Genomic DNA, 24,369 nt, shown 5'->3' with positions numbered 1-24,369 from the left:
GCTCCGCCCACTCCTGTGAAGAACCTATAGTACAGTCGGCCTCTCTGCTGTTCGCAATACCTCATGGGATTGTAGTTCTTTCCCTCACTAAAGCAGTTAAATATACAGTCATTGGGCCCTATCTTGCACCCAGCGCAATTGACTTTGTACACCGACGCATGTATCATTCCTATTTTGCACCCGACGCACAGCGGACTTTTCCCTCCACAGACGCATGCCGGTTAACTAAGAAATACACTTGCGCTCCCCGGGGCGGTTCAGCGCAAAGAGGAGGCGTGTTCCGGCGCAAACGTTCCCTCATGCTATTTTGCAGGTTTAGAAAACAATTCCGCCACTGACCGAAAAAAACTAGTTTAAAGTCAGTGGCGCGTTGCGCATGTTATTCATATGCTATTTTAAGGGCGCATGCTTGGCCATAATCAATGTAGCTTGTGCACAACGCGCATACACTTTGCTTATCTCATCTACACAGAAGCAGCAGTTTTCATTTTTGCAAATCATACATTATTACGATAGATAGATAGATAGATAGATAGATAGATAGATAGATAGATAGATAGATAGATAGATAGATAGATAGATAGATTATTATAAAAGCATACATCTAGCTTACACATTTACCCAAATTATTATACGCCTGTTTAACCGAAGTTAATTTGGGTGTGTTTCTCCATCCCCTGCGCGCGCCTGGCAAATCCGCCGTTATAATAGGAATCCGCTATAGAACAAGCGCGCCTGCTCTTAAAGGGAATGTGAGATGACGCTCTGATTGGTTTATTTCAAGTTACGCCCAAACCACACCTATGAATAATGAAGCTACTTCAGACCAACCCATATTAGATTTGCGTCGGGCGTAAGAGTAATTTATCCCGCCGGTATAATAGCAACAGCGTCCAAGACCCGCCCACAAAGTTACTTGCGTTTCGCGCTTGATACTTGCGTTTCAGATCGTTAAAATAGGGCCCTTAGTGCTTTTAAGATACTTTTTGGTTCAAATCAAAGTTTGTGATGTTATGATTAATAGTTAAAGAGACAGATAAATAGATCCATTAAAAGTTAAAGTGTCAAGTTTTGTATGTCACCAAAATGAACCCATTCTGTAATCATGCCGCTGTAGTTCCGCTACGGGTTTCCCCACTAATAAGAACATGAATCTGGAATGTACTTGCAACTGATACAAACAGTGAAAAGTCTCAAATTTGAGGACTAAAACTAACTGTTATATGCTTGATAACAACTTGTTATTCATTGATCTGTTGCCTAAAATCAAAAGCACACCATGTTCTACTGATTGTGCTACAGGAATGTTCATTTTAAAAAGAAAAACAATGGCACTTCCTCATTTTGATCGCTAGGTAAACTTGTTAAGGTGTCAATAAGCAGGCTGATTATCACTATGAGTGTATGATAAACAGTAGTGAGTGAACACTGTGAGTGATGTGACACTTCTCTAGAAACAGAAACTACTGCCAGCTGTACAAAGAGTCAGAACCGCTGCACAGGCCCATCTGCCAGAACACACTCACACACACACACACACACATTTGAAATCCTGGAAACTCCAGAGTCATGGTGCTTGGCGCCTGCGTATGTGAGTGATGCTTTCAGTAAACACTGAGACAGCTGGGCTTTTAGGGAGCAGCTAAATTGTTGATTACAACATGTACCTGTGACTAGTGCTGTGGTGTAGCTTAACATCACATAGGCTCGCTTAATAAGGAGTTGTGTTGAGTAACCCACACATACTCACAGATGGGTAGGGCAGAGAGGATGACTAAGTCTCGCACCTGCTGGGCTGTCAGGGCATTTCACTGAAGACACTTACATAGGCAGAGAAAGGGAAAGAGGGAGGAAGGGAGGGGGAGTAAAAGAGGATATTTCCAGTGAAGTCAGAAGGAGGATGTTGTGAAATCATGTTGCGTATGTGACTGCACAGCTGCAGAGTCGTAGAGAGGGGCGGACTGAGCATGTGCAATCACAAAGAGGCACATACATGGCTTACGCTGATATTTCGTCATCGGGGACATTATCACAGATGAAACGGATAATGTGTGAACATTATATGACCTGCCAACGTGAGGACTGGCAGTGGCAGAGGACACAGAGAACTGCACATAAACACATGCACCTTTCGTTTCCTGTAACTATTAGGCTCTGATCCAGCACATTCCTCTGTTCGGGAAGGAAATGCCTCACAGCTTCGGTCTCTCTGATGGTTTGATCCAGAGAAACACCCTGCACATTGACTTCTTTTGTTCTTCCTGATATATTTATGAAGGGACTTGCAGGTGGTTAGGTCAACTATCTGTTAATAAAATGAATAAAATATCACTTAAAATCAACTGATGAAGTAGTAAAATGCACAAGGAAGCATGTTGCATCTCCACAAATGAATTCATTCATTTGTTTTACTTCAGGGCATAGCAGCACATCAAACTAAATGCTTGATGTTTGAAAATATAAATACCTGAATATAAATATAAATATGTTTATAATACGCTTATATATATATATATATATATATATATATATATATATATATATATATATATATATATATATATAAAATTCGAATTAATTTATATACCTATTTAATATAATATTTACTATCTTTAATATTTATACACTGTAAAAAGTGAACAGTTGGATCAACTTAAAAAAAATACTTCAATTGGTAAAAACTAAAGAAATTAAGTTTTCTCAACTTAAATTATCACGTTTTTCATGATAAAACATGATAATTTAGAGTTGAGAAAACTTAATTTCTTTAGGTGTTACCAATTGAAGTAATTTTTTTAAGTTGATCCAACTATTCACTTTTTACAGAGTATATATATATATATATATATATATATATATATATATATATATATAAATTACAAAGATAAAAAATATATTAAATATTATAGTACATATTTAAAATATTTATTTTAATTACTCTAAAATCCACCAATTAAGGTGGATTAATTAAGTATTGAACGTATAAACAGTACACATGATATTTTTAAAATATACCTAATATACTGTATATTATAAATGATGACAATAAATAACTGTGAAATAAAAATATGATTTTATTAAATATCTAGATTCATTATTCTTTATATAAATAAATCTAAATGTATATTTACTTTAGATTTTCCTAAATTGGTGAAACTTTCCTTGTCATAAACCACTAATGCAAACCAAGTAGTGCATGTTAATTTTGACCTGTGGGGTCTGTATGTAACCACTGAAGCCGTTTATGGTGAAATGGCCTCCAAAAACCCAGTATAAGGGTGTATGAAGCCAAGCGTCCTTCCATACAGGCGCTGTGTGGTCCAGCTCCCCCTAGGAGATGTGCGCAGGAGCCCCAAGTTTTCTTTAACTGTCTATTTAGCTTTGATGCCGATACTCTAAAAGCTATAGTGCAACACGTGCTGTATATTAAGATGAAAGCATGGTCTATTTTTGTAAGGTTAAGTATGTATATAGATAAGGTGTGCCATTTAGGTCTTTTTGAATGTGAATATATGTATGTGTGTGTGTGAGAATGTGTTTGGGGGGGTACGGCGGTCCCCTCCTGCCTGGTTGCCAAGCGAGCACCATATGGGCTGCCTGTTAGGGTGCAGCTGAGGTCTCTAGCCCGTTCCCAGAATTGAGATGGTAATGAGAGTGGCCCTCTTTAACTGGACACTGGACTCAAGCTGGAGCTGAGAGGAGACGCTGCCTTTCAGTGCCTCCAACAGGCTGCGGGACAGCCCAACTCCACAAGACGCAGCCCCTCCAACAGGGCCAAACCACCTGTTTGATTTTCTCATGAAGAGGTGGGGGGGGAACGGCAAGAAAGAATAAAGAGAGTGGGAGAAAGCAGAGGAATGTGCTCTGCTAATTCTGTTCATGAGTGTCTCCTTCTCTTCATTCAGCTTTCTCCAGATACCCCCCTCAGCAGCACCGCTGACACACACATACTCACGAGAGTAATTTAGAGTCTATGCTCACAGATGAACGCGCACAGACGTGGACAGACACTAGAGGACGATGGTGTGAACATACCACACACACAATGTTCACCCGTTCTCCCTTTGTTACTGTAACCCCCCGAAACAATGCGAAGAAAGAAGAAGAATGTAAAAGAACTGGGGCACCTTCTGCTGCCTGTTTCACACAATTGGATCCCTGCAAGTCAGGCCTGATACATGTGTGTGTGACCAAGTGTATGGCGTTGCTCGGGCCTGGCTGTGGGAAAAGAGATAGCGTCACTGTATGTGTGTGTTTGTGCAGTGGACACATTCTTCTACCGTGAGAATGCCCAGGGGAGATGGGATGCATCCTTTGCATCCAGATTGCAGCCTCCTTCATTCCCGCAGTCATTCCTATGGACTTGTTCACAGAAAAACTCTTCTGCTTTGGCTATGACATCAACAAGTGCTGATAACTTAACAAGATTTATTTTAAGATTTGTTGATTTAGTGTGATTGTTTACATTTAAAAAAATAACACTATAAAAATGCAGGGATTTTAAGAGGATTTCATTTCCTCATCAATTATCATTCGCACAGTCATTTTTATTTAGCTGTAATCAAAAATAATAGCAATAACGTTAAAATTATATATATGATATTACTATTATATAATAAAAATGTTTAAAAAATACACATTTAAAATGTACAAGAAAATGATTTATAACAATTAATAAAAAAAAAAACAAACAAAAAAAAACAAGCTACAACTGGAAACTAATTATTTTATAGTTTTTTTGTTTTGTTTTGTTTTTTCAGAACTGTTTTCTGTTTTCTTAACCGGTAGGCATGTGTGGCTCAAATGTCCACATACTTTTATCTTGTAGTATCTTTCTTCCCATGCAACTGAATGACAGATTATTCTACTCTTGTGGGAACTGGCTGAATTTACATTCTACATTACAGTACCTACATAAAACAGGTGAGTGGTTGAAATTTAGCTCTATTATATTTAACAGCCCAGCCCTGCCATATGGCAGATGGGCAGCTGAAGTGATCCAGCTTTAGGCAGTCAGTGTACACTGGCTGATGAGCTTCACTTGTACTAAGGCTGCAGGCTGAACACCTGTGTGGAGGGTGTATGTGTGTGTGTGAGAAACACAGGGTGAGTTTGTGTATTTTAGGGTGTGGCTAACTGCCTCGGCTCTGTGGACAAACAGCCTCACAGCAGCACCTGATACATGTGAGTTTCTGGTTACCTCTTTCTGATGTGATTTCAAACCTGTTTACACTCTAATAAAGGAATGAAACCAATGAGTCAAAACCAAAAAATTCCTGCCTGCAGACTCGTTTGCCTTATTGCCTCATTGCCTTCTGCCATTTCTGGCACCTGTTGATCCCGAGGCTTGAGAAGCGGTCGCAAACATTTCTGAAAGTATGACGTCGTCACCACAGTCGAGCAACTCAGCTTTTATATGCAAGACAACAAAACACGATGATTACCAAAATTACCACTTGGGCAAATTCAAAAACAATCATCTTGGAATATCCTGGGTTCAATGCAGGTTAAGCTTAATCGACAAGCTTATTTGTGGTATAATGCCGATTATTACCGCAAAAAAAAAAAAAAAAAAAAAAAAATTAACTCGTCTGTTTTCTTTTAAAGCGCAACCTGGGGTTACAGTGAGTCACTCAATTTTTGGAGGATTTGAAAGCAGAAATGTGACACTTCAAGTTTGATAAATATTTGAGTTGTGAGTTGTTCTCATAATTTTTTTAGAGAGTTAGGCCTTACGTTGTAAAGGCAACAAAGTTGAAAAATTATATACACTGTAAAAAAAAAGTTGCCGCCTTAAATTTTGTAAGTACAATCAACTTAGATGTATAAGTTATTTCAACTTAAATTACATTAAACTGGAGTTTAAAGAGTTGAATCTTGTATAACTTATAAAATAAATTAGGAACATTTCTTAACTTGTTCCTAATCATGACTTACTGATCAAATCATTTTTACAGTGTAACGTTACATTGAAAATGTTAGTGATTTTTCACAATAAAATCATGTTAACATGCATTTTGTTTACACCTTTTAGCTTTACTATTGAAACACTGAGTTAACATTGACTTTTATTGTAAGTGTAGTTCGAAATTCACTTTAGTGGTAATCAACATTATGCCACAAGTGCCCAGAATATTCCTTTAATGACCATACAAATCAAATCAAAGTATCTCGAGAGTGCCATACCCCCCAGAGGAGGACAATCTTACAATCCAGAATAATCCAGATTACATAGATTCAATACTGAAAACAAAAGAGCTGGAAAGGTCTGTTCAGTGTCAACGCCGGCGGCCATTTATCAGAACCATCAGCGGAATTCATTCTCAGGCGACTGGCACAATACGCTCTGACAAACAGGAGGGCTTCCCATTCTTTGAGACTGCCACTGGGAAAACGGATTTGAGGAATTAATCTTAGTGTGGAACTGAAGAGGAGAGAGTAACCAGGCCTCTGTATTGTCCCCTTTACTCTGAATAGGGCTTTGTGAGGGAAGCACAGCTGCCACCATCATCACACCCATCTTTAGGCCATACTTCCAGCCAGTATCCAGATGAGTTTGGGTTTGGTATTTTAGCACATATAGGTATGTGGAGGAAGTCAGGTGACTTGAGCACACAAAGATCTATTAGATGCAACCCGACCATACAAGTTGCGACAAGCTGCGAGACCACGAATAGTTGCTGACGGCAACTTTTTTGACAGCTCCGTAGAATATCGGAAATAGCACAGCACCTGACACACAGGGAGATCTGGGTTTAGAATAGAACGAGCAGAAGCTCTCCAGAGGGTCTCTGGCTAAATGGCCTCTGTCCTTCTCCCCTGCTGGTGGTGACAGCTGCCCGGTAGTAAGGGTCTTCCCTCCAAAACTTGGCCATTATACCCCAGCTGTGAGCAGCTGGTCTCCCATAAAAACACACACACACATCCTCTGGATTTGTCCATACAATGGCAGTGTGATGTAAATGAGGGTAAGGCGAGAACATCATTCAGCTTTTCTTGTTTTGAGGTGGGACAAGAGTCATCTAAGCATCTTTAACGATCAACTTCTTACCCACCTGGGGCGATTTGTAGACTTCTGAATGCGCATTAAATAATCACGCCGAAAACAAACCGCAAAGGTGCGATCGCATTAGTGAATTTCTGATGAAATTTCACAAGCAAAAAGTTCAATTGTCTATCGTCTATAGCGTAGTGAAGTTTGAAGCACGGCTCACACTGAAGTCGCTCAAACCAAGCAGCTTTCCGTTGGCCAACGCGGTGAAAAACTTGAACTTTTTGTGAAATATGCGTGGCGAAATATTTCGCATTCACACGAAATTCCCAATCACGTGGATTCCAATTGAAATGATTTGGCTCACGAACGGTAAATGTAACCCTGCTTTAAGTGTGCGCTTTTTTTACGCAACGCAGACCGGACGTTACCACCGTCGGCTCCTTTCAGAAGCTCTGCCCTTATGTCTCTTTTCGAGGATGTTAATATGGTGCTGTCTGGTTGCATTTATTACCCCACTAACAGCACAAAACAAACGTCTGTTCCCAGAAGATGACACAGTCACAGATTAACTCGAAGAAGCGGAGCTGTCGCCAATGAGCATGAGAAAAAAAAGGAGGAGGAAAACAAAATGTGTTTGTGTGCGTGGGGGGTGGCGGGGGGACATCCAGAGGACAGAAAGAGCTCCAACGTTATTAGATTTGCAACAAGCCACAACACTGTCGCCCATTGTGTATCCACCTCCTCCCCCGTCCTGTCCCGTGCGCCTCCCGGAGTCCGGAGCTTCTCTCCGTAACCCTGGCTCTCCTGTCCCATCCCTTCCCAGAGGTCCAAGTCCTCTCCAGGCAATCTCCAATGGAGTGGAAACGATCCTGGGACACAATGGCCACTCTCTGAATGGGGCTTCAGCATGCCACCGGTGCTCTGTCACCAGCAGATGGGGAGCTAATTAGGAGCCATTAAGGCACTTTGATAGTGTGTGTGGGAGCCAGGCGGAGAATGTGGAGTGTGAAAGTGTGTGGCGAGCGGGGAGATCGGCGTTCACAAGATGCTACCACAGAACCACTATGTAGGAAGGAGTGCTAGCCTATATATCATTATGAGGTCAATCAGGGTATATCTGATAATATCTAATAGTATTGGGATGTATTGAAATCTCAAAAGAGTAAATCCAGCTAGACCAATGGATTTTTGCGATGTAACGAAAGTAGCGACAGATCATTTCTTCCATATGAATATCCAAGTGAAATGGATTATTGAAAATAATATAATAGGGTGTGGGTCCTATCAGTTGTTGATTGGATGGAGGAGGATAGATTGAATGAAAGGGTTGGCTGAAATGATTGGAGAAGTCTTGCATACGTCACCAGAGAGAAGTCTGGCGTTTCCCTCGAAGATCCAGTTGTGTCATTTTGATAAGGAATTACGAGGTCAAAAAAACTGTAAAAAATGAAACGTGCATGGATGAATTGTTCGAAATAAGAGCAATAGCATGCATTTGACTCAACAGATGACTCAATTTTCCATTTCATGCAGATATTAAAGTCAAGAGACAAAAACAAAATGAATCAAAATGATCAAGCTCAAACAGTAGGGGATGGCGCCACCAATGCCATGGTTAACTTATAGGGTCGATTCCCAGGAAATGCATGAACTGGTAAAATATACACCTTTAAAAAATAACACTATAAAAAAAGTTGCTGCCTTAAATTTTTAAGTACACTCAACTTGGATGTTTGTCATTTCAACTACATTAAACTGACTTAAAAAATGAGCTGAATCTTGTATAACATAAAAAAGTTGAAATTTGCTTATTTTGATGCGTTAAAGCAATGTAAAAACATATGTTGTCATATCTTATTGATCATATATTTTTTTACAGTGAAAATGGTTCGGACAACAAACAAAAACACTGTAAAATGTCACAACTTTTCCACTTAGGCCTCGCTGGCGGTTGGAACATGTTAACCAATGTCCAGCTATTAAGCAAACTTGCTTTTATTTTGGCTTCTTTCTGGTATTTAATGGCCACCGTCCAATCAATTCCCACCCTACATTTTTTCCCCCTCATTGCCCTGTTTCAGAAATACGTCATGTTACGGAAGTCAAAATGTGTTATGAAAAGCCATTAACGTTAACTTAATGTCAGATGACTCACACAAGCTAATTAGGTCTGTTCTCTGTATTGTCTATATTGCGCTTTGCATTGAACACTTCCTTTCTGTGTCTATCTGCTTTGTGTAGCTGTGATGTTGTGAATTAAAGACTTCATAGCCAGCTGATGACACAACACAGAACACTGCAGCCTTGTCAGACAGCGATCACATGACTTCTGACAGGATGTGATTCCCTTGAGGACAATTATCTGAGGCCACTCTTCCCATGAGAGGGGAAAGTCAAAGATACATGCAGATGCTTGAAGAAGAAGAAGAGTATTCACACTGACCCCGCAACAGCTTTTGACATATTGTGAGAACACAGTCATAGACAAGATCAGGGTGGAATCAGGACAAGAACAGCTATAAATTATTTAAATGCGTGTTTATGTTCATAAGTTCACCTGCATTTAAAAAACATGCTTTATATTACACATTTGTGTGAAATTATCCACACTAAATGAATGAAGGAATGAATTAATAAACAAAAATCTATGTAGGCTACATCAATATCAACTCATTTTTTAAGTCAGTTTAATGTAATTTAAATTGAAATGACTTAAACATCCAAGTTGATTGTACTCAAAAATGAAAGGCAGCAACTTTTTTTCAGAAATCTGTTTGTTTTTTTTTTTTTTGTTTTTTTACAGAATAAAGATAGGCTATATTAATATTTGTGTGAATTAATTCTGTCTTCTAAAAGTATAGCCACACATGATGCAGATTATATTATGTTTTAATGAGCAAATAAAAATGGGTGATTGCTGTCCAGCGTCCAGCATATGAGGTCGTTGAGCAATAAAGCATAACTTTTTTCTTTTAACTTCCTTTCTCCACTTCTAGGAATATGTTTTATATTTTACCAAGAGTTCATAAGGGTGTGTGAGTGTGTGTAAGGGGGATGTTACACTCTTTGCCTCTCTTTGCCTTGATGTGCAGTAAACAGGCTTTGGAGAGCCCAGCTGTGAGGGCTTATTGTTGGAGTCGGTAGGAAGTGCTGATAGCTTGCGCAGCTGAACAAAAGCGGGATGAGCGAGTGGAGGGGCGCTCCAGACTCGTCGGCTCCAGCCGAGATTCTCTCTCACAGTCCCGATACTGCACTCCCATTGTTCAGCTCCTCCTCCACCTCCCCTCAACCCCGCTCAGCTGTGACCGAGCCAGAAACGCTCCAGTCCCTCGAACTCCTGCAGGATGAGCAGCTATATGTGCACGAGCCATCGGTAAAAAAATAGCGTGCACACATTCATGCACGTTGTGTATTTAGGTTTTGTTTTAAAAAACTATTTAAAAAAGTAGTATTTTTTACAATTTTTTTTAAAAAATGCACATAAATTGCAAATAGGTCCTCTCTGTTTTTAAAAATTTTCATGTTTAGTTTTTATTTAGTTAGTGGACAAACTTTTTTTTTTCTTCAAATTATTAAAAATGCATATCTGTTTTTTTAAATATATATATATATAAATTATAAACAAAGTATATAAAAATAAACGATATAAAAAAAAATATTCGTGAAACGTTATCCTTAAAAATGTAATGTTAAACGCTAATGTATACAGCGAAAAAAAGTATAGGACGAAAATAAACAATTAGCCTAACTTTGTTCAAATTACAACAAAATAAAAGGTTCCCAGGAATCTAAAAAAAAACTCTGGCTCAATAGGCTATTTTTCACTTTGTCTCTCACTTTTTGTGTCTTTACAAGAGTCTTTCGCGGGACGACAATGGCAGTTTGCAGGTGCGCGCGGAGCGGTAATCGCATCAGAGGTTTTAAGTGATAAATGAGCGCTGACCAGTTTGTTCTCAGGATTCCGCAGCGCGCAGGTGAATGGGGGAGAGTGGAGGGATGCTAGCCTGTTGTTTGTTGTTGCTATAGAGACCGCCCGCTCGGCGCCAGGCTGACAGGCGTCAAGGCTCGAATGAATGGGTGACGTCACGGCGCTGGCGCCCGGCAGTCTGCTTCGGTTTGTTTGGACAATCTGGGGGAAGAATCAGAGCACAGCAATGCAAAGTTATGTGAGTGCGCGCGCTCGCGCTCAAGGCGACGCGCACATATGAAGGAATTTGGAAGTTTGCGCGAGGAAACACATTCGAAGAAAGACAATGAGACGATCATTGAACAGATAGAGGACATTTTTGAATAAAAAGGAGATTGTGGCGAGACTCGATTGCACATGCACAATAGGATAAATCTCGGGCTATCTACAATCTATCTGCACTTACTGTAGGATAATGGACTATGAATAGTTTTAAAATACTTGATATGCTACTGAATGCAATTAGTCTAAGGCTGATGAAAATGTAAAAGTATAGAATATCAATAAAAGCATGTGAACCTCTAGCAACAGTTCACAATAAATGTCTTATGTATTAAAACACTGAATCCATATCATGTCCTGTTAAATCACGATTTGATCAGATTTTATACAAACCACAAAACAAATAAGCCCAGGTCTATTTGATATTAAGCAACGATTTTATTAATGTATAACTTTATGGCTTAAAATGCACTGTAAAAAAAAAAAAATAATAAAAAAAAAAATAAAAAAAAATTTGAAAGTTTGGTTTCACTGCTCCCATTTAACAGACTGAAATTCTTGAAAAGCAACATATTATCATGAGTTTGGCATAGGCCTATTCCTTTAAAAAAAAAAAAAAAAAACCCACTTTTGTTTAAAATACTATTAATAGCCTATTTAAAAAACTTTGTCAACCAAATCAAAATCAGTATGGCAAAACCAAAATGCATGAAGCCATTTTGTTGTTATGTGACGAGAAAACAGAGATGAATTCTTTAGACACTTATGACTATGTGTAAAGGTCATTGATTTAAAAGGGAAAACTTTTTATTATATTTAAAAAAAAAAAACTTTTATAAAACGATTTTGTGTGTGTGTGGCCTACTTCAAAATATGTTTGAAACAATATGTTTGCATTATGAACACGCACATGTGTTCAGGGTTCACATTTCGCCCAGTATAATGACAGAAATGATTGTGACAAGTTAAATGGATGGAAACAAAGATGCTGATGAAACATTTTACAGTGCGCTTTGTTTCTTGACGCAGCCCACATACGAAGAAAGCTTGTTTCATTGGAAAGTAATAACTGTTGCCTGTTGATCCTCGAGCACCCCCACCCTCCGCTTGATCTGTGTCTGCTTCACCTGTGGAGAGTACGGACAGCTGGATATCCACAGATCATCCGCAGAAGACACACATTTGTTTCCATTTGTAACACCATCCCCCAAGCATATTGTATCTGCGATAACAGAGCCGCGCCGTGATTGGCTCCGCTCGCGACTCCGCTGAAATCCCATTGGCCCAGGCCTGAAAACACGAGTGTTTGGTGACGCCCACAACCCTTTAAATACCGAACAACTCGACACTGTTAGCATGTGGTGAACTGTCATCGCACTCTCGACGACTCAAGACCCTAAAGGAGTACGAGCACATCGCTTCAACTCAATCTCTTTGACTCAATCATCAACTTTTACAGCCAAAATGAAAGTTGTGGGACCTACCTGCGCGCTGAAGAGCGGCGAAGATGTTGTCCGCTGCCTCTCCGACCAGAGCCTGGCTATCACCAAATGCAAGATCCCGCTGCTGGACGAGCAAATGACCATGTTTCTGCAGGACATGAACAGCTGCTACAGCAAACTGAAAGAGCTGGTGCCCACGCTGCCGACCAACAAGAAAGCCAGCAAGGTGGAGATCCTGCAGCACGTTATTGATTACATCTGGGACTTGCAGGTCGAGCTGGACAGCAAGAAGAACCAGAGCTCCGCTCCCCGCACTCCCCTCACGACGCTCAACGCGGAACTGGCCAGCATCTCCGTCGAGGTAAACAGGCTATATATGATACTTTCTGCTCAACTAAATGATCCATTCATAACAAGAATGTCTGTGAATGACTCGACTCATGATGTTTTCCCTCTTGTTTTGCAGAACGGCTGTTCAGACGACAGAATCATGTGCCGTTAAAGCTAATGCTCTCGGTTTCACATCAACTGATCGAAGCATCGCGAATAACGAGCAAGGTGCGCTGAGGTGATGATGATGATGATGATGATGATGATGGACCAGAACCGCCGTGACGCCTTGAACTGTGTTGGGATAGACTCTCATTCTCCTGTTGTAGAGGGAAAACAACTTTCAGTAGAGAGTCACAAAACCCCGTGGACATGAGAAGTGTGACGTGCTCTCTGAGATCTTCCCAAACACACCGATGTGTGTGTGTGTGTTAAAGCTGTGGAATCCATGGCGATTATTCACTTATAGTTCATGCATTTCCCCCCCTCGGTCAAAGTTTCTCCAATGTTTTCTTAAGTCTTTAGAAAATCTTCTATTTTGCTGTAAATGTTTTCTCAGATTACTGAGCGAAAGAATGTATTGTATATTACAATGACATATGATGTGAATGCTTTATTGTGTTTTTTACAATGTATATTGTTTTTTTATTATTAAAACAAGAAAATGAGACCTATTTTGGACTTGTTTGATCTGTTTTGTATGTGGGAACGAATGAAAGTTGGACTGAGTTTAGAGTGCATTTAAAATGAGTTGGTTTCACGAGGCTAAAGGTCATTTAGCCTGTTAACACATTTAAACATTATGCTGTAACATGTTTTCTTCGTGTTACGACATCATTGTTACACAATTTCAGTCATTTCAAATAAATTGAGTTCTCAATTTCAACTTGATTAACTTTGTCAGTAGTTAAACTGAAAGTGAAATTACCACAGATTGCAACTTTGATTTAGTGAGTAAATGAAACATAAAAACAGACATTTAATTTTAGTGGGTTCATCTGTTGAAAAATTTAAATGATGAAAAACACGACAAATACAGCTATATAAGATAAAGGTCCTATCTGATAAATATGACATCAACAAAAGGCAAAATAAATGGAAAAGTAGGCCAATGGTTTACAAGAGAGGGAACTAATCTTTACTTTGAAAAATTAAAATATTTAAATGAATAAAGCATTTTAATTGGTTAAGGATTGCTTCATTCATTATTCAAGTTATTTTTAGCTACAGTGATATTGTCAAACTCTTTTAAAGCGTGTAATTCCGCTTCTTTTTACGCATCCCAGTATTTAAGCACGGGTAGCGGAAGGGTTAAGTGTTTTCCGAGAAGAAGGCAGTTCGTTATAAGATTTATTCCGTCTCCCTGGTGCAATGTTTTTCTCATTTCCCTGCGGTGTGATGCGCGCAGCTGCAGGCCTCTGCTCGGATCGGCCGGTGTGTGTGATTGTGTTTGTGTGATCGCTTTGTGCCAAGGGCAGGGGAGGGCGCAGACTGAGCGGCGCCGCCGCACACCTGGGGAAGTTCAGGTTAAATCGCTCCACATTCCTCGGCACACAGCTGATTGAAACATTAACAAACAGTAATCCGCAAGCCCGGGCTGCAGATGGGCCGGGAACACGGCCAAGGAACTCTCACTCCCTCTGTATAGTTTCCCACATACTACAACGAAAGCTTCTTTTAATAAGAACTTAGCGCATTTAAACATAGCGCCACACATTATACAGCCAACTTTTCCACTGGAACATCAACTTAACAGCACGCGCTTTGACTTAAGAACACGTTGTTTTCAGGCCAGTGCGAGATATTTAAATTAATTATAGCTAAAAAGTTTATGCAATTAGCAATTTAATGGTAATTAAGGGGTATTTAGCCTATGCATGGAAGTATTGAATCTTCTCTGACAGACGTAAGGCCAAATGCATTTTTAGTAAATCCGTATGCTCATCGTTTTCATTGAATGATACTTACCACTTACAGCCAATTAATAAGACAATCCCTTTTCAAGAATAAAGTTAGTTTTGTAGTTGAAGCGGGACATTTGGGCTTCTAGCGCCCCTCAGTGGTAACATGGTCAACTTTATTTTACCTAAAGTCACACACACACACACACACTTTGGGTTTCCATCTTTTATGGTGACTTTCCATATGAATGGATTTTATACTGTACAAACTGTGTATTCGGTCCCCTAACACCACCCTCACAGAAAACTTTCTGCATTTGTACATGTATAAAAACATTTTGGTATGATATTATTTATGAAATTTCTGGTATTACTTTTCATATGTTATGGGGACATTTTTTTCCTCACAATATATAGGGGATACCTGAACACTACACACACACACACACACACACACACACACACACACACACACACACACACACACACACACACACACACGTTCATGCTTTATGGGGACTTTCCAATAATGGTTAATTATCCCATTCCAATAATGGGATAATGGTTTTTATACTGTACAAACTGTATATTCAATTTTGAAAATTGCCATCTTTGTGGGGACATTTTGTCCCCATAATGTAGGGTTTACCAGGACCACAAATACAAACACGTTGGGTTTCGTTCTGGGACTTTCTATAGACAATGTTTTTATACTGTACAAACTGTATATTCTATCCCATAAGAAAACATTCTGCATTTTTACATTTTAAAAAAACATAATTTAGTATGATTTATAGCCGTTTCCCCTAATGGGGACCCAAAAAAAAGTGTCAAAATGACTGGTATTACTCTTTGTGGTCCCCATAATGTACCATGAGTGCGCACACACACACACACACAGCTATTTAAATGGGTACATTCCATACACTTGTATTGTTTTTATATAACGCTTGTTATAAAAACGATAAGCAAAACCAAACCAAAAAACGTACTCCATTTTTACAATAACCCCCCAAAAACTTTATTTACAAATGAGGGTGTCCTCAAAAGGAGCTTTTGTCAGATTTATCTCACTTCTTGGTACAAATTTGTCATCAAAAAAAAAAAAAAACCAGGTATGCACAAACTGCAGAACATACGTGTCACGTTTAAATAGAACTTTTATTTACAACAATATCAACATCAAGCAAAATAATTAAGTGTAATGTAATTTACATCCTGTAAAATGTGAGCTTATCTTCCATGTTCACACCCCTCCGTCAACCAGTTCTGAAAACACACCAGAATAACCTCAATTTCCCGGAATTATCATTTCAAAATATACTTTGTCACAATCAACAGTAATCTAGCGAAATGAACACAAATGATAGCGTTGCTTTCCTGAAAAGACTGAAGAGACTGACTTATTATTAGTTTCCCCATTGAATTTCATTCCCGCATCTGGGAATCAGCATTATTTGAAGTCACTGAAGGTAAAGACTTGACTAATGAAGCGGCAACAGAGATGCGCGGATTTGACAGAATGGATTCCTTATTACTCGTACTTTCAAAAAGCACACGAGAGGCTCTTAAAAGTGGTTTAAGAAACGTTTTAAAACGAGGTGTGTAGTCTTGGCAGTTCTGTAGATCATTCAAAACCATTCAAATCTTACAAAACTTAAACTGTAGAGCGAATAAACCGCATGATAGAGAAACCCTCAAAAAGCACAGACAATACTGCTAAAATATTAACTGGCCTCAAAAATAAACAGGTATACTTGGTTTTGTATGTATACAGTATATAGTACAAAATCATAATATGTAGTAATATGTTCATATGATATGTACCTTTTACTCTGCGCATTAGCGCAAACACATATAAATGGATACACTTCTGTAATCAAACTTGAGGAAACAGAAAAAGAAAAGACTGAAAAAAATATCTTTGGATTGTGCATGTTTCTTAAAGGTAGATTTCTGAAGAACCGACAGTACGACGCAGAGAGAAAGTGAGTTATTTTCATTAGTAAGAGCTAGCTTAAAAAGCAACATCAAGCATAATCTTTGCGTATCATCTGAAAATTTGCACCATTGTTTTTTTTTTTGTTGTTTTTTTTCGGTCAGAAGAACAAATGGAAATGAAAATAAAACGACGAAACCATCACATGAAACCAAAAAAGTGCCATCCAAACATAATGGCGGTCATTGTTGAAAAAGAAAAGAAAAATAGGCTGTGCTGGAAAAGATAAAAATAAAATATTTTCTCCCTTTGATAAAAGTTAGAATAGATGTAAAACCCAGAGCAGTATTGACCTAAAATATAGATAAGATGGACCTAACCGGGTCCAAACTCTGTGCAAAAAAAAGTATGTAGTAAAAGCATGTATGGTACATATGTAGCATACAGTATTTACAATTCCAATCTTATTCACACACACACACAAAAAAAAAAAAAAAAAAAAAAATCCTGTCTAATACTGCAGTACCTTTTGCTTTTTGTTGACACACCACTTCGGTGGATTGAGAGGAGGATTATTGCTTTGATATGCGTAAGTGATGAAGTTCTGGTGCTTACAATTCCCACGGTTTTCATTCAAAAAGAGGCTTGTCCGAAACAAATTCAAAATAGACAATATGCACATAATCGTTCTATAAGGCTAGAAAAGCAAGAAATATATTGCAACTATCCTTTTCCGTACTAGCCTTAAAATAAAGTGCTCCCCACACTGTCAAGTTGTACCACAACCGTTCCTACTCTGTTCCCCCTGGTGGTTATGTTGTGTACTGCAGTACAGCCACGTGGGACAGGAGAGAGAGAGCCTGCTGCGCTCGCTACTGGGCACATTCCCCAAAAAGAGAAGGCTTGAGTCTCTCTCTTTGTCTCTCTATCCCCTTTCCATGTCTTTCTCTCTCCCTCAGTCAAGTTTTCACTGAAGAGTTCCAGCGATTTCTCCTCTGCGAGGCGGATGTTATAGCTTCATGTTGACATTTCCTCAGTGGACTGATGTGCGAGTCCGAGTTAGACTCCAGCTTTGACAAGAGATGGCTCGTCGCCTCAGCAGTACTTCTGTAAAACACATTATACATGCACAGATAAGCAAAGGTAACATGTGACACGTTTTTAATGCAGTTATGCGGAAGTAACTGAATCTGTACCTGATCGGGTCCCATCGGCATGCGTCCCATGCCCATGGCACTCATGCCCATCTGGCCCTGCATTGGGGGCATCTGCCCTGCACCGTTGCCATTTACACCCCCCTGCATGGAACCGTTCATCATCATTCCCCCGTACTGTCCCGGCGCCCCCTGCTGGGGATATTGCTGCTGCTGGGGGTATGAACTAGGAAACAGATAAAACAGAAGAGAGATTTAAATACGCCCTTAAGGCTTAACTGGTAGCACTTTATTTAACAGTCCCCATGAACTTATTACAGTAATTAACTGGGTAATAACTCTGACCCTACTTCTAAACCTAACCCATGTAGTTACCTTACATTACCCAGTATGTAAGTACACTGTAAGTCCACATAATGTCAAATAAAGTGCGACCACTTAACTCTATTAAAGACCATGCGTTCATGTGACTGACAGGTTCAATTCACTTAACACTTTACAATAAGTTAATGTATTATCTAACATTAACAAATACAGTAACAAATGGATTGCTCATGGTTAGTTCATCTTTGTTAACGTTAGTTCATAAAAATACAGCTGTTTATTGCCAGTTCACTTTAGTTCACAGTGCATTAACTAATGTTAACAAGATTTTAATGAAGTATTAGTAAATATTGAAATTAACATTAACAAATATTAATAAATGCTGTATATGTGCAGTTCATTATTAGTTCATGTATGACCAGTTTTTCATTTATTTAGCACAGTGTACCACATCGTCATTGTTTTAGTACTATTTATATACTATTATATTATTTATTAATAATTTTGTCAAGTGCTTTTGTCATTTTCATTCGTTTTCACTAGGGCTGTCAAAAGATTAATCGCGATTAATCGCATCCAAAATAAAAGTTTGTGTTTACATAATATATGTGTGTGTACTGTGTATAATTATTTTGTATATATAAATACACACACATGCATGTATATATTTAAGAAATATTTGCATACATATACTGTATATATATTTATATAGTTTATATTATATATAAATATAATTTTTTATATATATAAATAACACATTTTTCTTAAATATATACATGCATGTGTGTGTATTTATATATACAAATTTAATTATACACAGTACACACACATATATTTTTAAAAACAAACTTTTATTTTGGATGCGATTAATCGCGATTAATCTTTTGACAGCCTTTAAATTAAAGTATCTTTTTTTTGCTTTAATTTATTTTTATTTCAGTTTTAGTTAACAATAACAACCCTGCTTTTGGCCAATACATTTCTAAGACTTACAAAAATAATTTTGGTTAAATATTATTTTAGAACTGAGCATAACTAGAAAAGCTTTTTATATATAATAACAATATTATATAGTAATAAATATTATATAAAACAATAATATAATATCTAAAAAGATATTAAGATTACATATATTTATATCTTTATTTGTATATATTTTTACATTTATAACTATAGTAATTTCCAAAACATTTTCAAGACTTAAGGGCCGTTCACAACCAGAACAATAACTATATAATAATAACTATATTAGCATCCATATTATATTGTTCTGTTTATTCTAAACACAATTATGTCGTCTGCTGCTTTAAATGCTCAAGCTCTTTAAAGCAGGAAGGATTCTGATTGGCTGTCTATGTTTTTATTGTTCATCAGCTGAAAAAATAAGTGATTACAATATTGTTTCTGCTATTCTTTTACATACATCTTTGTCATCCTTGGTGTGAACGGGCCATTAAGTGCATTTTTCAAGGACTGAAGGGAAAAATTATCTGACATTTCCACCAGTTTCCAAGCTGCATAAGGGTTTAGAACTTACTTATTCATGGGCATGGGCCCCTGTCCCCAGCCTTTCATCTCTGCTGACTGGTACATGGGATTGCTCTGTGGATGCTGTTGCATCATGGGATTCTGAGGGCCACCCATACGACCAGACATCATATTGTTAGGGGGGCTGCTGCCTGTTGCCACAAATGAAGGGTCCCCCTGCTGGCCCATACCTGCAATCACAACACACATATTTACAAGAAAGCAAGAAGAAAGTGCATTGCGCATAATTTGCAATTGATACACCCAAGCTAATCAATATTCTATTCCAATGCTGTAAACCACCATGTTACTTTATAGTGCATTTCAGGAGTGTTTCTAGCTGTTTTATTAGTACTCAGGCACAGGCCCCACATCAACAAACAAAAATTTATAGTCTGCATATTTTAATAAAATTGTAAATATATGGACATAAATTGTCTTTCCCTGTAGTAGAGAGTCGTTCACAATGTGCACGAAATCTGCTCATGAGAGCGGGGCAACCTGTCACTCACATGAGATCGCAGCAATAGCAAACCACAACCATCCAATCAAATCCCAATGGACAAAATCAAGCCCCGCCCTACTTTTTCTCTTGTTCGAGAAGCCGTTTCACTCAGATACGGGTCACAATAAGGCACTGTCCCCATCATTTCATAATGACTTTAAGCAATGAGATTCCATAATGATAACTATCCTACCATAGTTGCCTCCATAGTTAAAGGCCTGCTGGCCGGGCTGGTTCATTGGGGGTCCTCCCATTGGACTGTCCATTCCTGTGGGAGCTGTGACATTAGGAGGGGGACTGAAGCCTCCGGCTGCAACCTGTTGCTGTTGATGCTGCTGTTGTTGCTGCATCATCATCATCATCCTTTGTCTTCTCATCTGCAGAAAAGAAGAAAACAATCGTACATCAAATCATATACTTCAGTCACTTCGGTCGAGTATGATATATGCAACTCCATGTGACAAACACAAGCGCATATTTTGAAAACGGTCTGTTTATACCTCAGTTTGAAGATTCATCATTTCTCTGCTGCGCTGGGCCATCATCTGAGCATTCAGAAAACCAGGCTGAAAGATGAGGAAGGGTGATATTAGAGAGAGAAAATTAACATATATGAGGTTTCAGATTTTATCGGAGGAAGAAAAAAAGTACCTGTCCACCCATGCCTGGCTGCATGCTGGGTCTCATGCCAGGGTTTCCGGGCGGGTTGTTATCTGGCCTCATCACCATGCCCTGCCTGCTCTGGTTCAAAAACTGCAGCAAAGACACATCCAGATGTTATGAGATTTCATCAAGTAACATCATTCATTACAGTTAATCTGCTGGAAGGATAAAATAATAAAATCATCAAGTAAATATCATTACTTGTGTTAAATATAGGATTTCAAGTTTCAATTATGGTTTATTTCGAATCTAAAATATATGTTCGATTTTACAACAACAACAAAAAAGACACTTTTTCTACTGTTTTGGATGTTCAGTTCTGGAGTTATATTAATGTCAAAAGCACTGCTTTTTCTGCAATTCTCAGAAGTGTTTGAAATTGTGAAGCCAAATTTGTAAAGTTAAAATTTTACAGAACAAAAATGATTTGATATATATTTCTATATAAACTTTTTTTTTTAAATAACATTTTAAAAATTAAAATTAAAAATATTTTAAAATGCAAATATTTTATAATGCAATATTTCAACTATTACTGAATTTTTAAAACGACATTATTGTGTGTACAATGTTTTTAATCAACATTTACACGGCTTAAATACACAAAAATGTTCAACTGTAGTCCTCATGCAAAAAGCAAGCCTTTTAATATGCTTAATCCAATAAGTTATTTAATTTTATAAAGATATTTTTGTCATTAATATTCTTCCATATGTGGTTAAGCTACATACATTTCATAGTGTTTTTAATGTGAATGTGTAAAATATACAAACATTAAAAGTAAATGTTTTATATAAAATGGTGTCTCAGTTTTCTGTGTCATAGCAAAAAGATCTGGCTAAATGATAATCATTTTCCTCCATTAATTATTATTAATTGTAGTCCCAGTCCTACATTACACACAATATTATAGGCACTAGAAACTAGAATTTCTAAAACGTGGATCAGCTGTAAAAGCATGTTAATCGATTACACTTCCTCATTTTTGTCCGTTGAGTGCTGCTCACCTGCTGTCCCTGCAGTCTCTGCTGGAGCTGTAGTCTGAGAGGCTTGGTCGTGTTCACCATCCGAGGTCTCATCATGTTCGCACGAGGATGCATAGCGCCCATTCCACCCATTCCGGGAAAACCACCCTGCTGGCTCATCTGACTCATCATGGGGTTAAACCCTGGTCCAGACTGGGGACCAGGTCCAGGGCCGGGACCAGGGTTGGGACCAGGGCCATATCCGCCCTGCATCCCCATGGATGGGGGGCCTGGGTACCCCTGCCCATACATGCCCTTGGGCTCCATACCCATAGACGAGTCAGGCCCCGGACAAGGACCAGAGAAGGGATCTGTCGGAGGGGGCTGGTCTGAACTATGACCCTAAAGGGAGAAAAGAGAAAGACATTGTTTTTCAGGGAATGTGACTGGATGGTTGCTGTAACATTTCTAACTCCACAGCGTTACAGAAAGTGAACACATCTGTTCCATGAAGCAGGTCGGCTGAGTACCTGGTTGATGAGATCCGGTATGCCAAGGGCACGGTCGATCTCCTCCAGAGCAATGACGTCAGTGTTGTTGAGAAGAGAGTCCAGCTGGTCCAACAGAGCTCGCTCATCGCTCTGACCCTCAGTGGTGGATGGAGGGACCAGAAGATCATCCAGAGAGTTATTAAATGGCAGCCTGATACATAAAAAGCAGAGGGTAAAGAGGACGCTATTAACTTTTGGGTGTAAAAACCATCTAAACATCGTTGCAACAGAATTAATTTACTTGAGAAGCAATGAGATGCACACACTTGTTTTCAGAGAATATATATTGAATTAAGTACTTTTAAGAATAAATTAACAAAATTTCGTGCTTAAAAAAAGGGGGGGGGAATTTTATATAAATTATATAAACTTAACTTAATGCAAATCTTATTTGACATGTAAATTTATAAAATGATATATATATATATATATATATATATATATATATATATATATATATATATATATATATATATATATATATATATATATATATATATATATATATATATATATATATATATATATATATATTTAAAAGGGGTCACTTGCGCTTCAGTCTGGTTGTTGCTCACGGAACAGGACGCAAAAATCAACAGAGGAGACCCAAGGTCTAGCTAGGACCAAGGAACAGGACCGGAGCACACAACGTTTTAAATAATTTATTATTGGTACAAAACTACAGAGTCTGAAGAAGACGCATGGGCGTCGAAACGTTAGTCGTTTTGTACCAATAATAAATTATTTAAAACATTGTGTGCTCCGGTCCTGTTCCTTGGTCCTAGCTAGACCTTGGGTCTCCTCTGTTGATATATATATTTCTCAAACAAAAAACAAAACATATAAATATTATATATATTAATCCATTTTTTGTTTAGTTTTAAATCCTTAAAATATGTTTAAATCCTTAAAATATATATATATATATATATATATATATATATATATATATACATTAAAAACAACACATTATTTTGTATTTAAAAATATATTTTTTAATACATTTATTTTATTTACTGGAAAAAAAAAAATGTACTAAGAAAAAAAAAATCAATAAAAGCAGGCAAATGATCGAAACCTGTAGATCTAGTGTAGCATAATTTAATTGACCTGTTTGCATTCTGTGGTCCCTCCATTCCCATCCCACTGTCCGGCCATGAAGGGGACTGTGGGGGAGGTGCCTGCCCTCTGAACGAATTTATACCCATTCCTACATCATAAGGTCCTGCAAAAACAACATCATGCAGTTTGAAAGATTTAATTTGATATATTACCTGTTTTAATAGGCACACACTGCTGGATTTTAGTTATTCTGAATTAACAGCACTTACCCATATCCATCAACTGCTGCTGCAACATGGATCTGGTTGCAGGAACGCTGTTAGATCGGTTAACCATGGGTCCTCCCATCATGCTCTTAGGATTGTGGTCCATGCCTGCACGACCCATGCCAGGGTGTCCGACAGGGCTGCCGGTGGAACCAGACATTCCCCAATCTCCTGCACCAGCCATAGGGGGCCGATTGGGCATTCCCATTGGCCTGTTTGGACCTCCTGGGAACAAAATGGTGGAAATGTTAAAAATCCCTCTATAGAATGAATGTATGCATGGTTTTACAGTTACATTTATGTTTAAACGTTGAATATGAGACTCACCCATGCCCATCTGGTTGTCAGTGTGCTCCTGTTTGACAAGAGAGGAAGGGGCGCTCCTCCTACCCGTCATGCCCGGCCCGCTCAAGGGTTTACCATCGACAGATACTGCCCTCTGGAAAGGCACACGTTGACCAGGGCCCATACCAACAACTTCCCGGTCTGGAACACATAATAATGCATACAATTCCACTAAGAATAAACACAATGGACGGCAGTTTTGGTAATCTACG

General features: G+C 38.4%; 2 protein-coding genes across 2 annotated transcripts in view; one reads left to right on the top strand and one right to left on the bottom strand.

Annotated features, from left to right (window-relative positions):
- Nucleotides 1–12,176: 12,176 nt before the first annotated feature.
- Nucleotides 12,177–13,629, top strand: id1 (inhibitor of DNA binding 1, HLH protein). Its single transcript, XM_079857604.1, has 2 exons — nt 12,177–12,986; nt 13,092–13,629. Exons 1-2 carry the CDS (start codon nt 12,648–12,650, stop codon nt 13,125–13,127), a joined length of 375 nt encoding a protein of 124 aa, XP_079713730.1. The 5' UTR covers nt 12,177–12,647; the 3' UTR covers nt 13,128–13,629.
- A 2,369-nt stretch (nt 13,630–15,998) lies between these two features.
- Nucleotides 15,999–24,369, bottom strand: part of ncoa3 (nuclear receptor coactivator 3) — a 46,301-nt gene continuing 37,930 nt past the window's right edge. Inside the window, exons 13-23 of the mRNA XM_079857570.1 lie at nt 24,140–24,298; nt 23,816–24,037; nt 23,595–23,709; nt 22,464–22,635; nt 21,976–22,335; nt 20,957–21,058; nt 20,806–20,871; nt 20,499–20,682; nt 19,811–19,991; nt 17,992–18,175; nt 15,999–17,902 (exon numbers count right to left, since the gene is read on the bottom strand). Of these exons, the coding sequence (XP_079713696.1) occupies nt 17,891–17,902; nt 17,992–18,175; nt 19,811–19,991; nt 20,499–20,682; nt 20,806–20,871; nt 20,957–21,058; nt 21,976–22,335; nt 22,464–22,635; nt 23,595–23,709; nt 23,816–24,037; nt 24,140–24,298 (1,757 nt within the window). The 3' untranslated portion in view covers nt 15,999–17,890. The remainder of the gene's footprint in view (nt 17,903–17,991; nt 18,176–19,810; nt 19,992–20,498; nt 20,683–20,805; nt 20,872–20,956; nt 21,059–21,975; nt 22,336–22,463; nt 22,636–23,594; nt 23,710–23,815; nt 24,038–24,139; nt 24,299–24,369) is intronic.

Source organism: Squalius cephalus, assembly GCF_949319135.1.
Source record: "Squalius cephalus genome assembly, chromosome: 22".
NCBI lineage: Eukaryota > Metazoa > Chordata > Actinopteri > Cypriniformes > Leuciscidae > Squalius > Squalius cephalus.
This window is presented reverse-complemented; position numbering and strand designations above follow the sequence as displayed.

Bases quoted from the DNA above. Each gene is read 5' to 3' on its own strand.
- id1 (XM_079857604.1), top strand. From the start codon at position 12,648: ATGAAAGTTGTGGGACCTACCTGCGCGCTGAAGAGCGGCGAAGATGTT. The intron at 12,987-13,091 runs GTAAACAGGCTA...CTTGTTTTGCAG, and splicing joins TGGCCAGCATCTCCGTCGAG to AACGGCTGTTCAGACGACAG.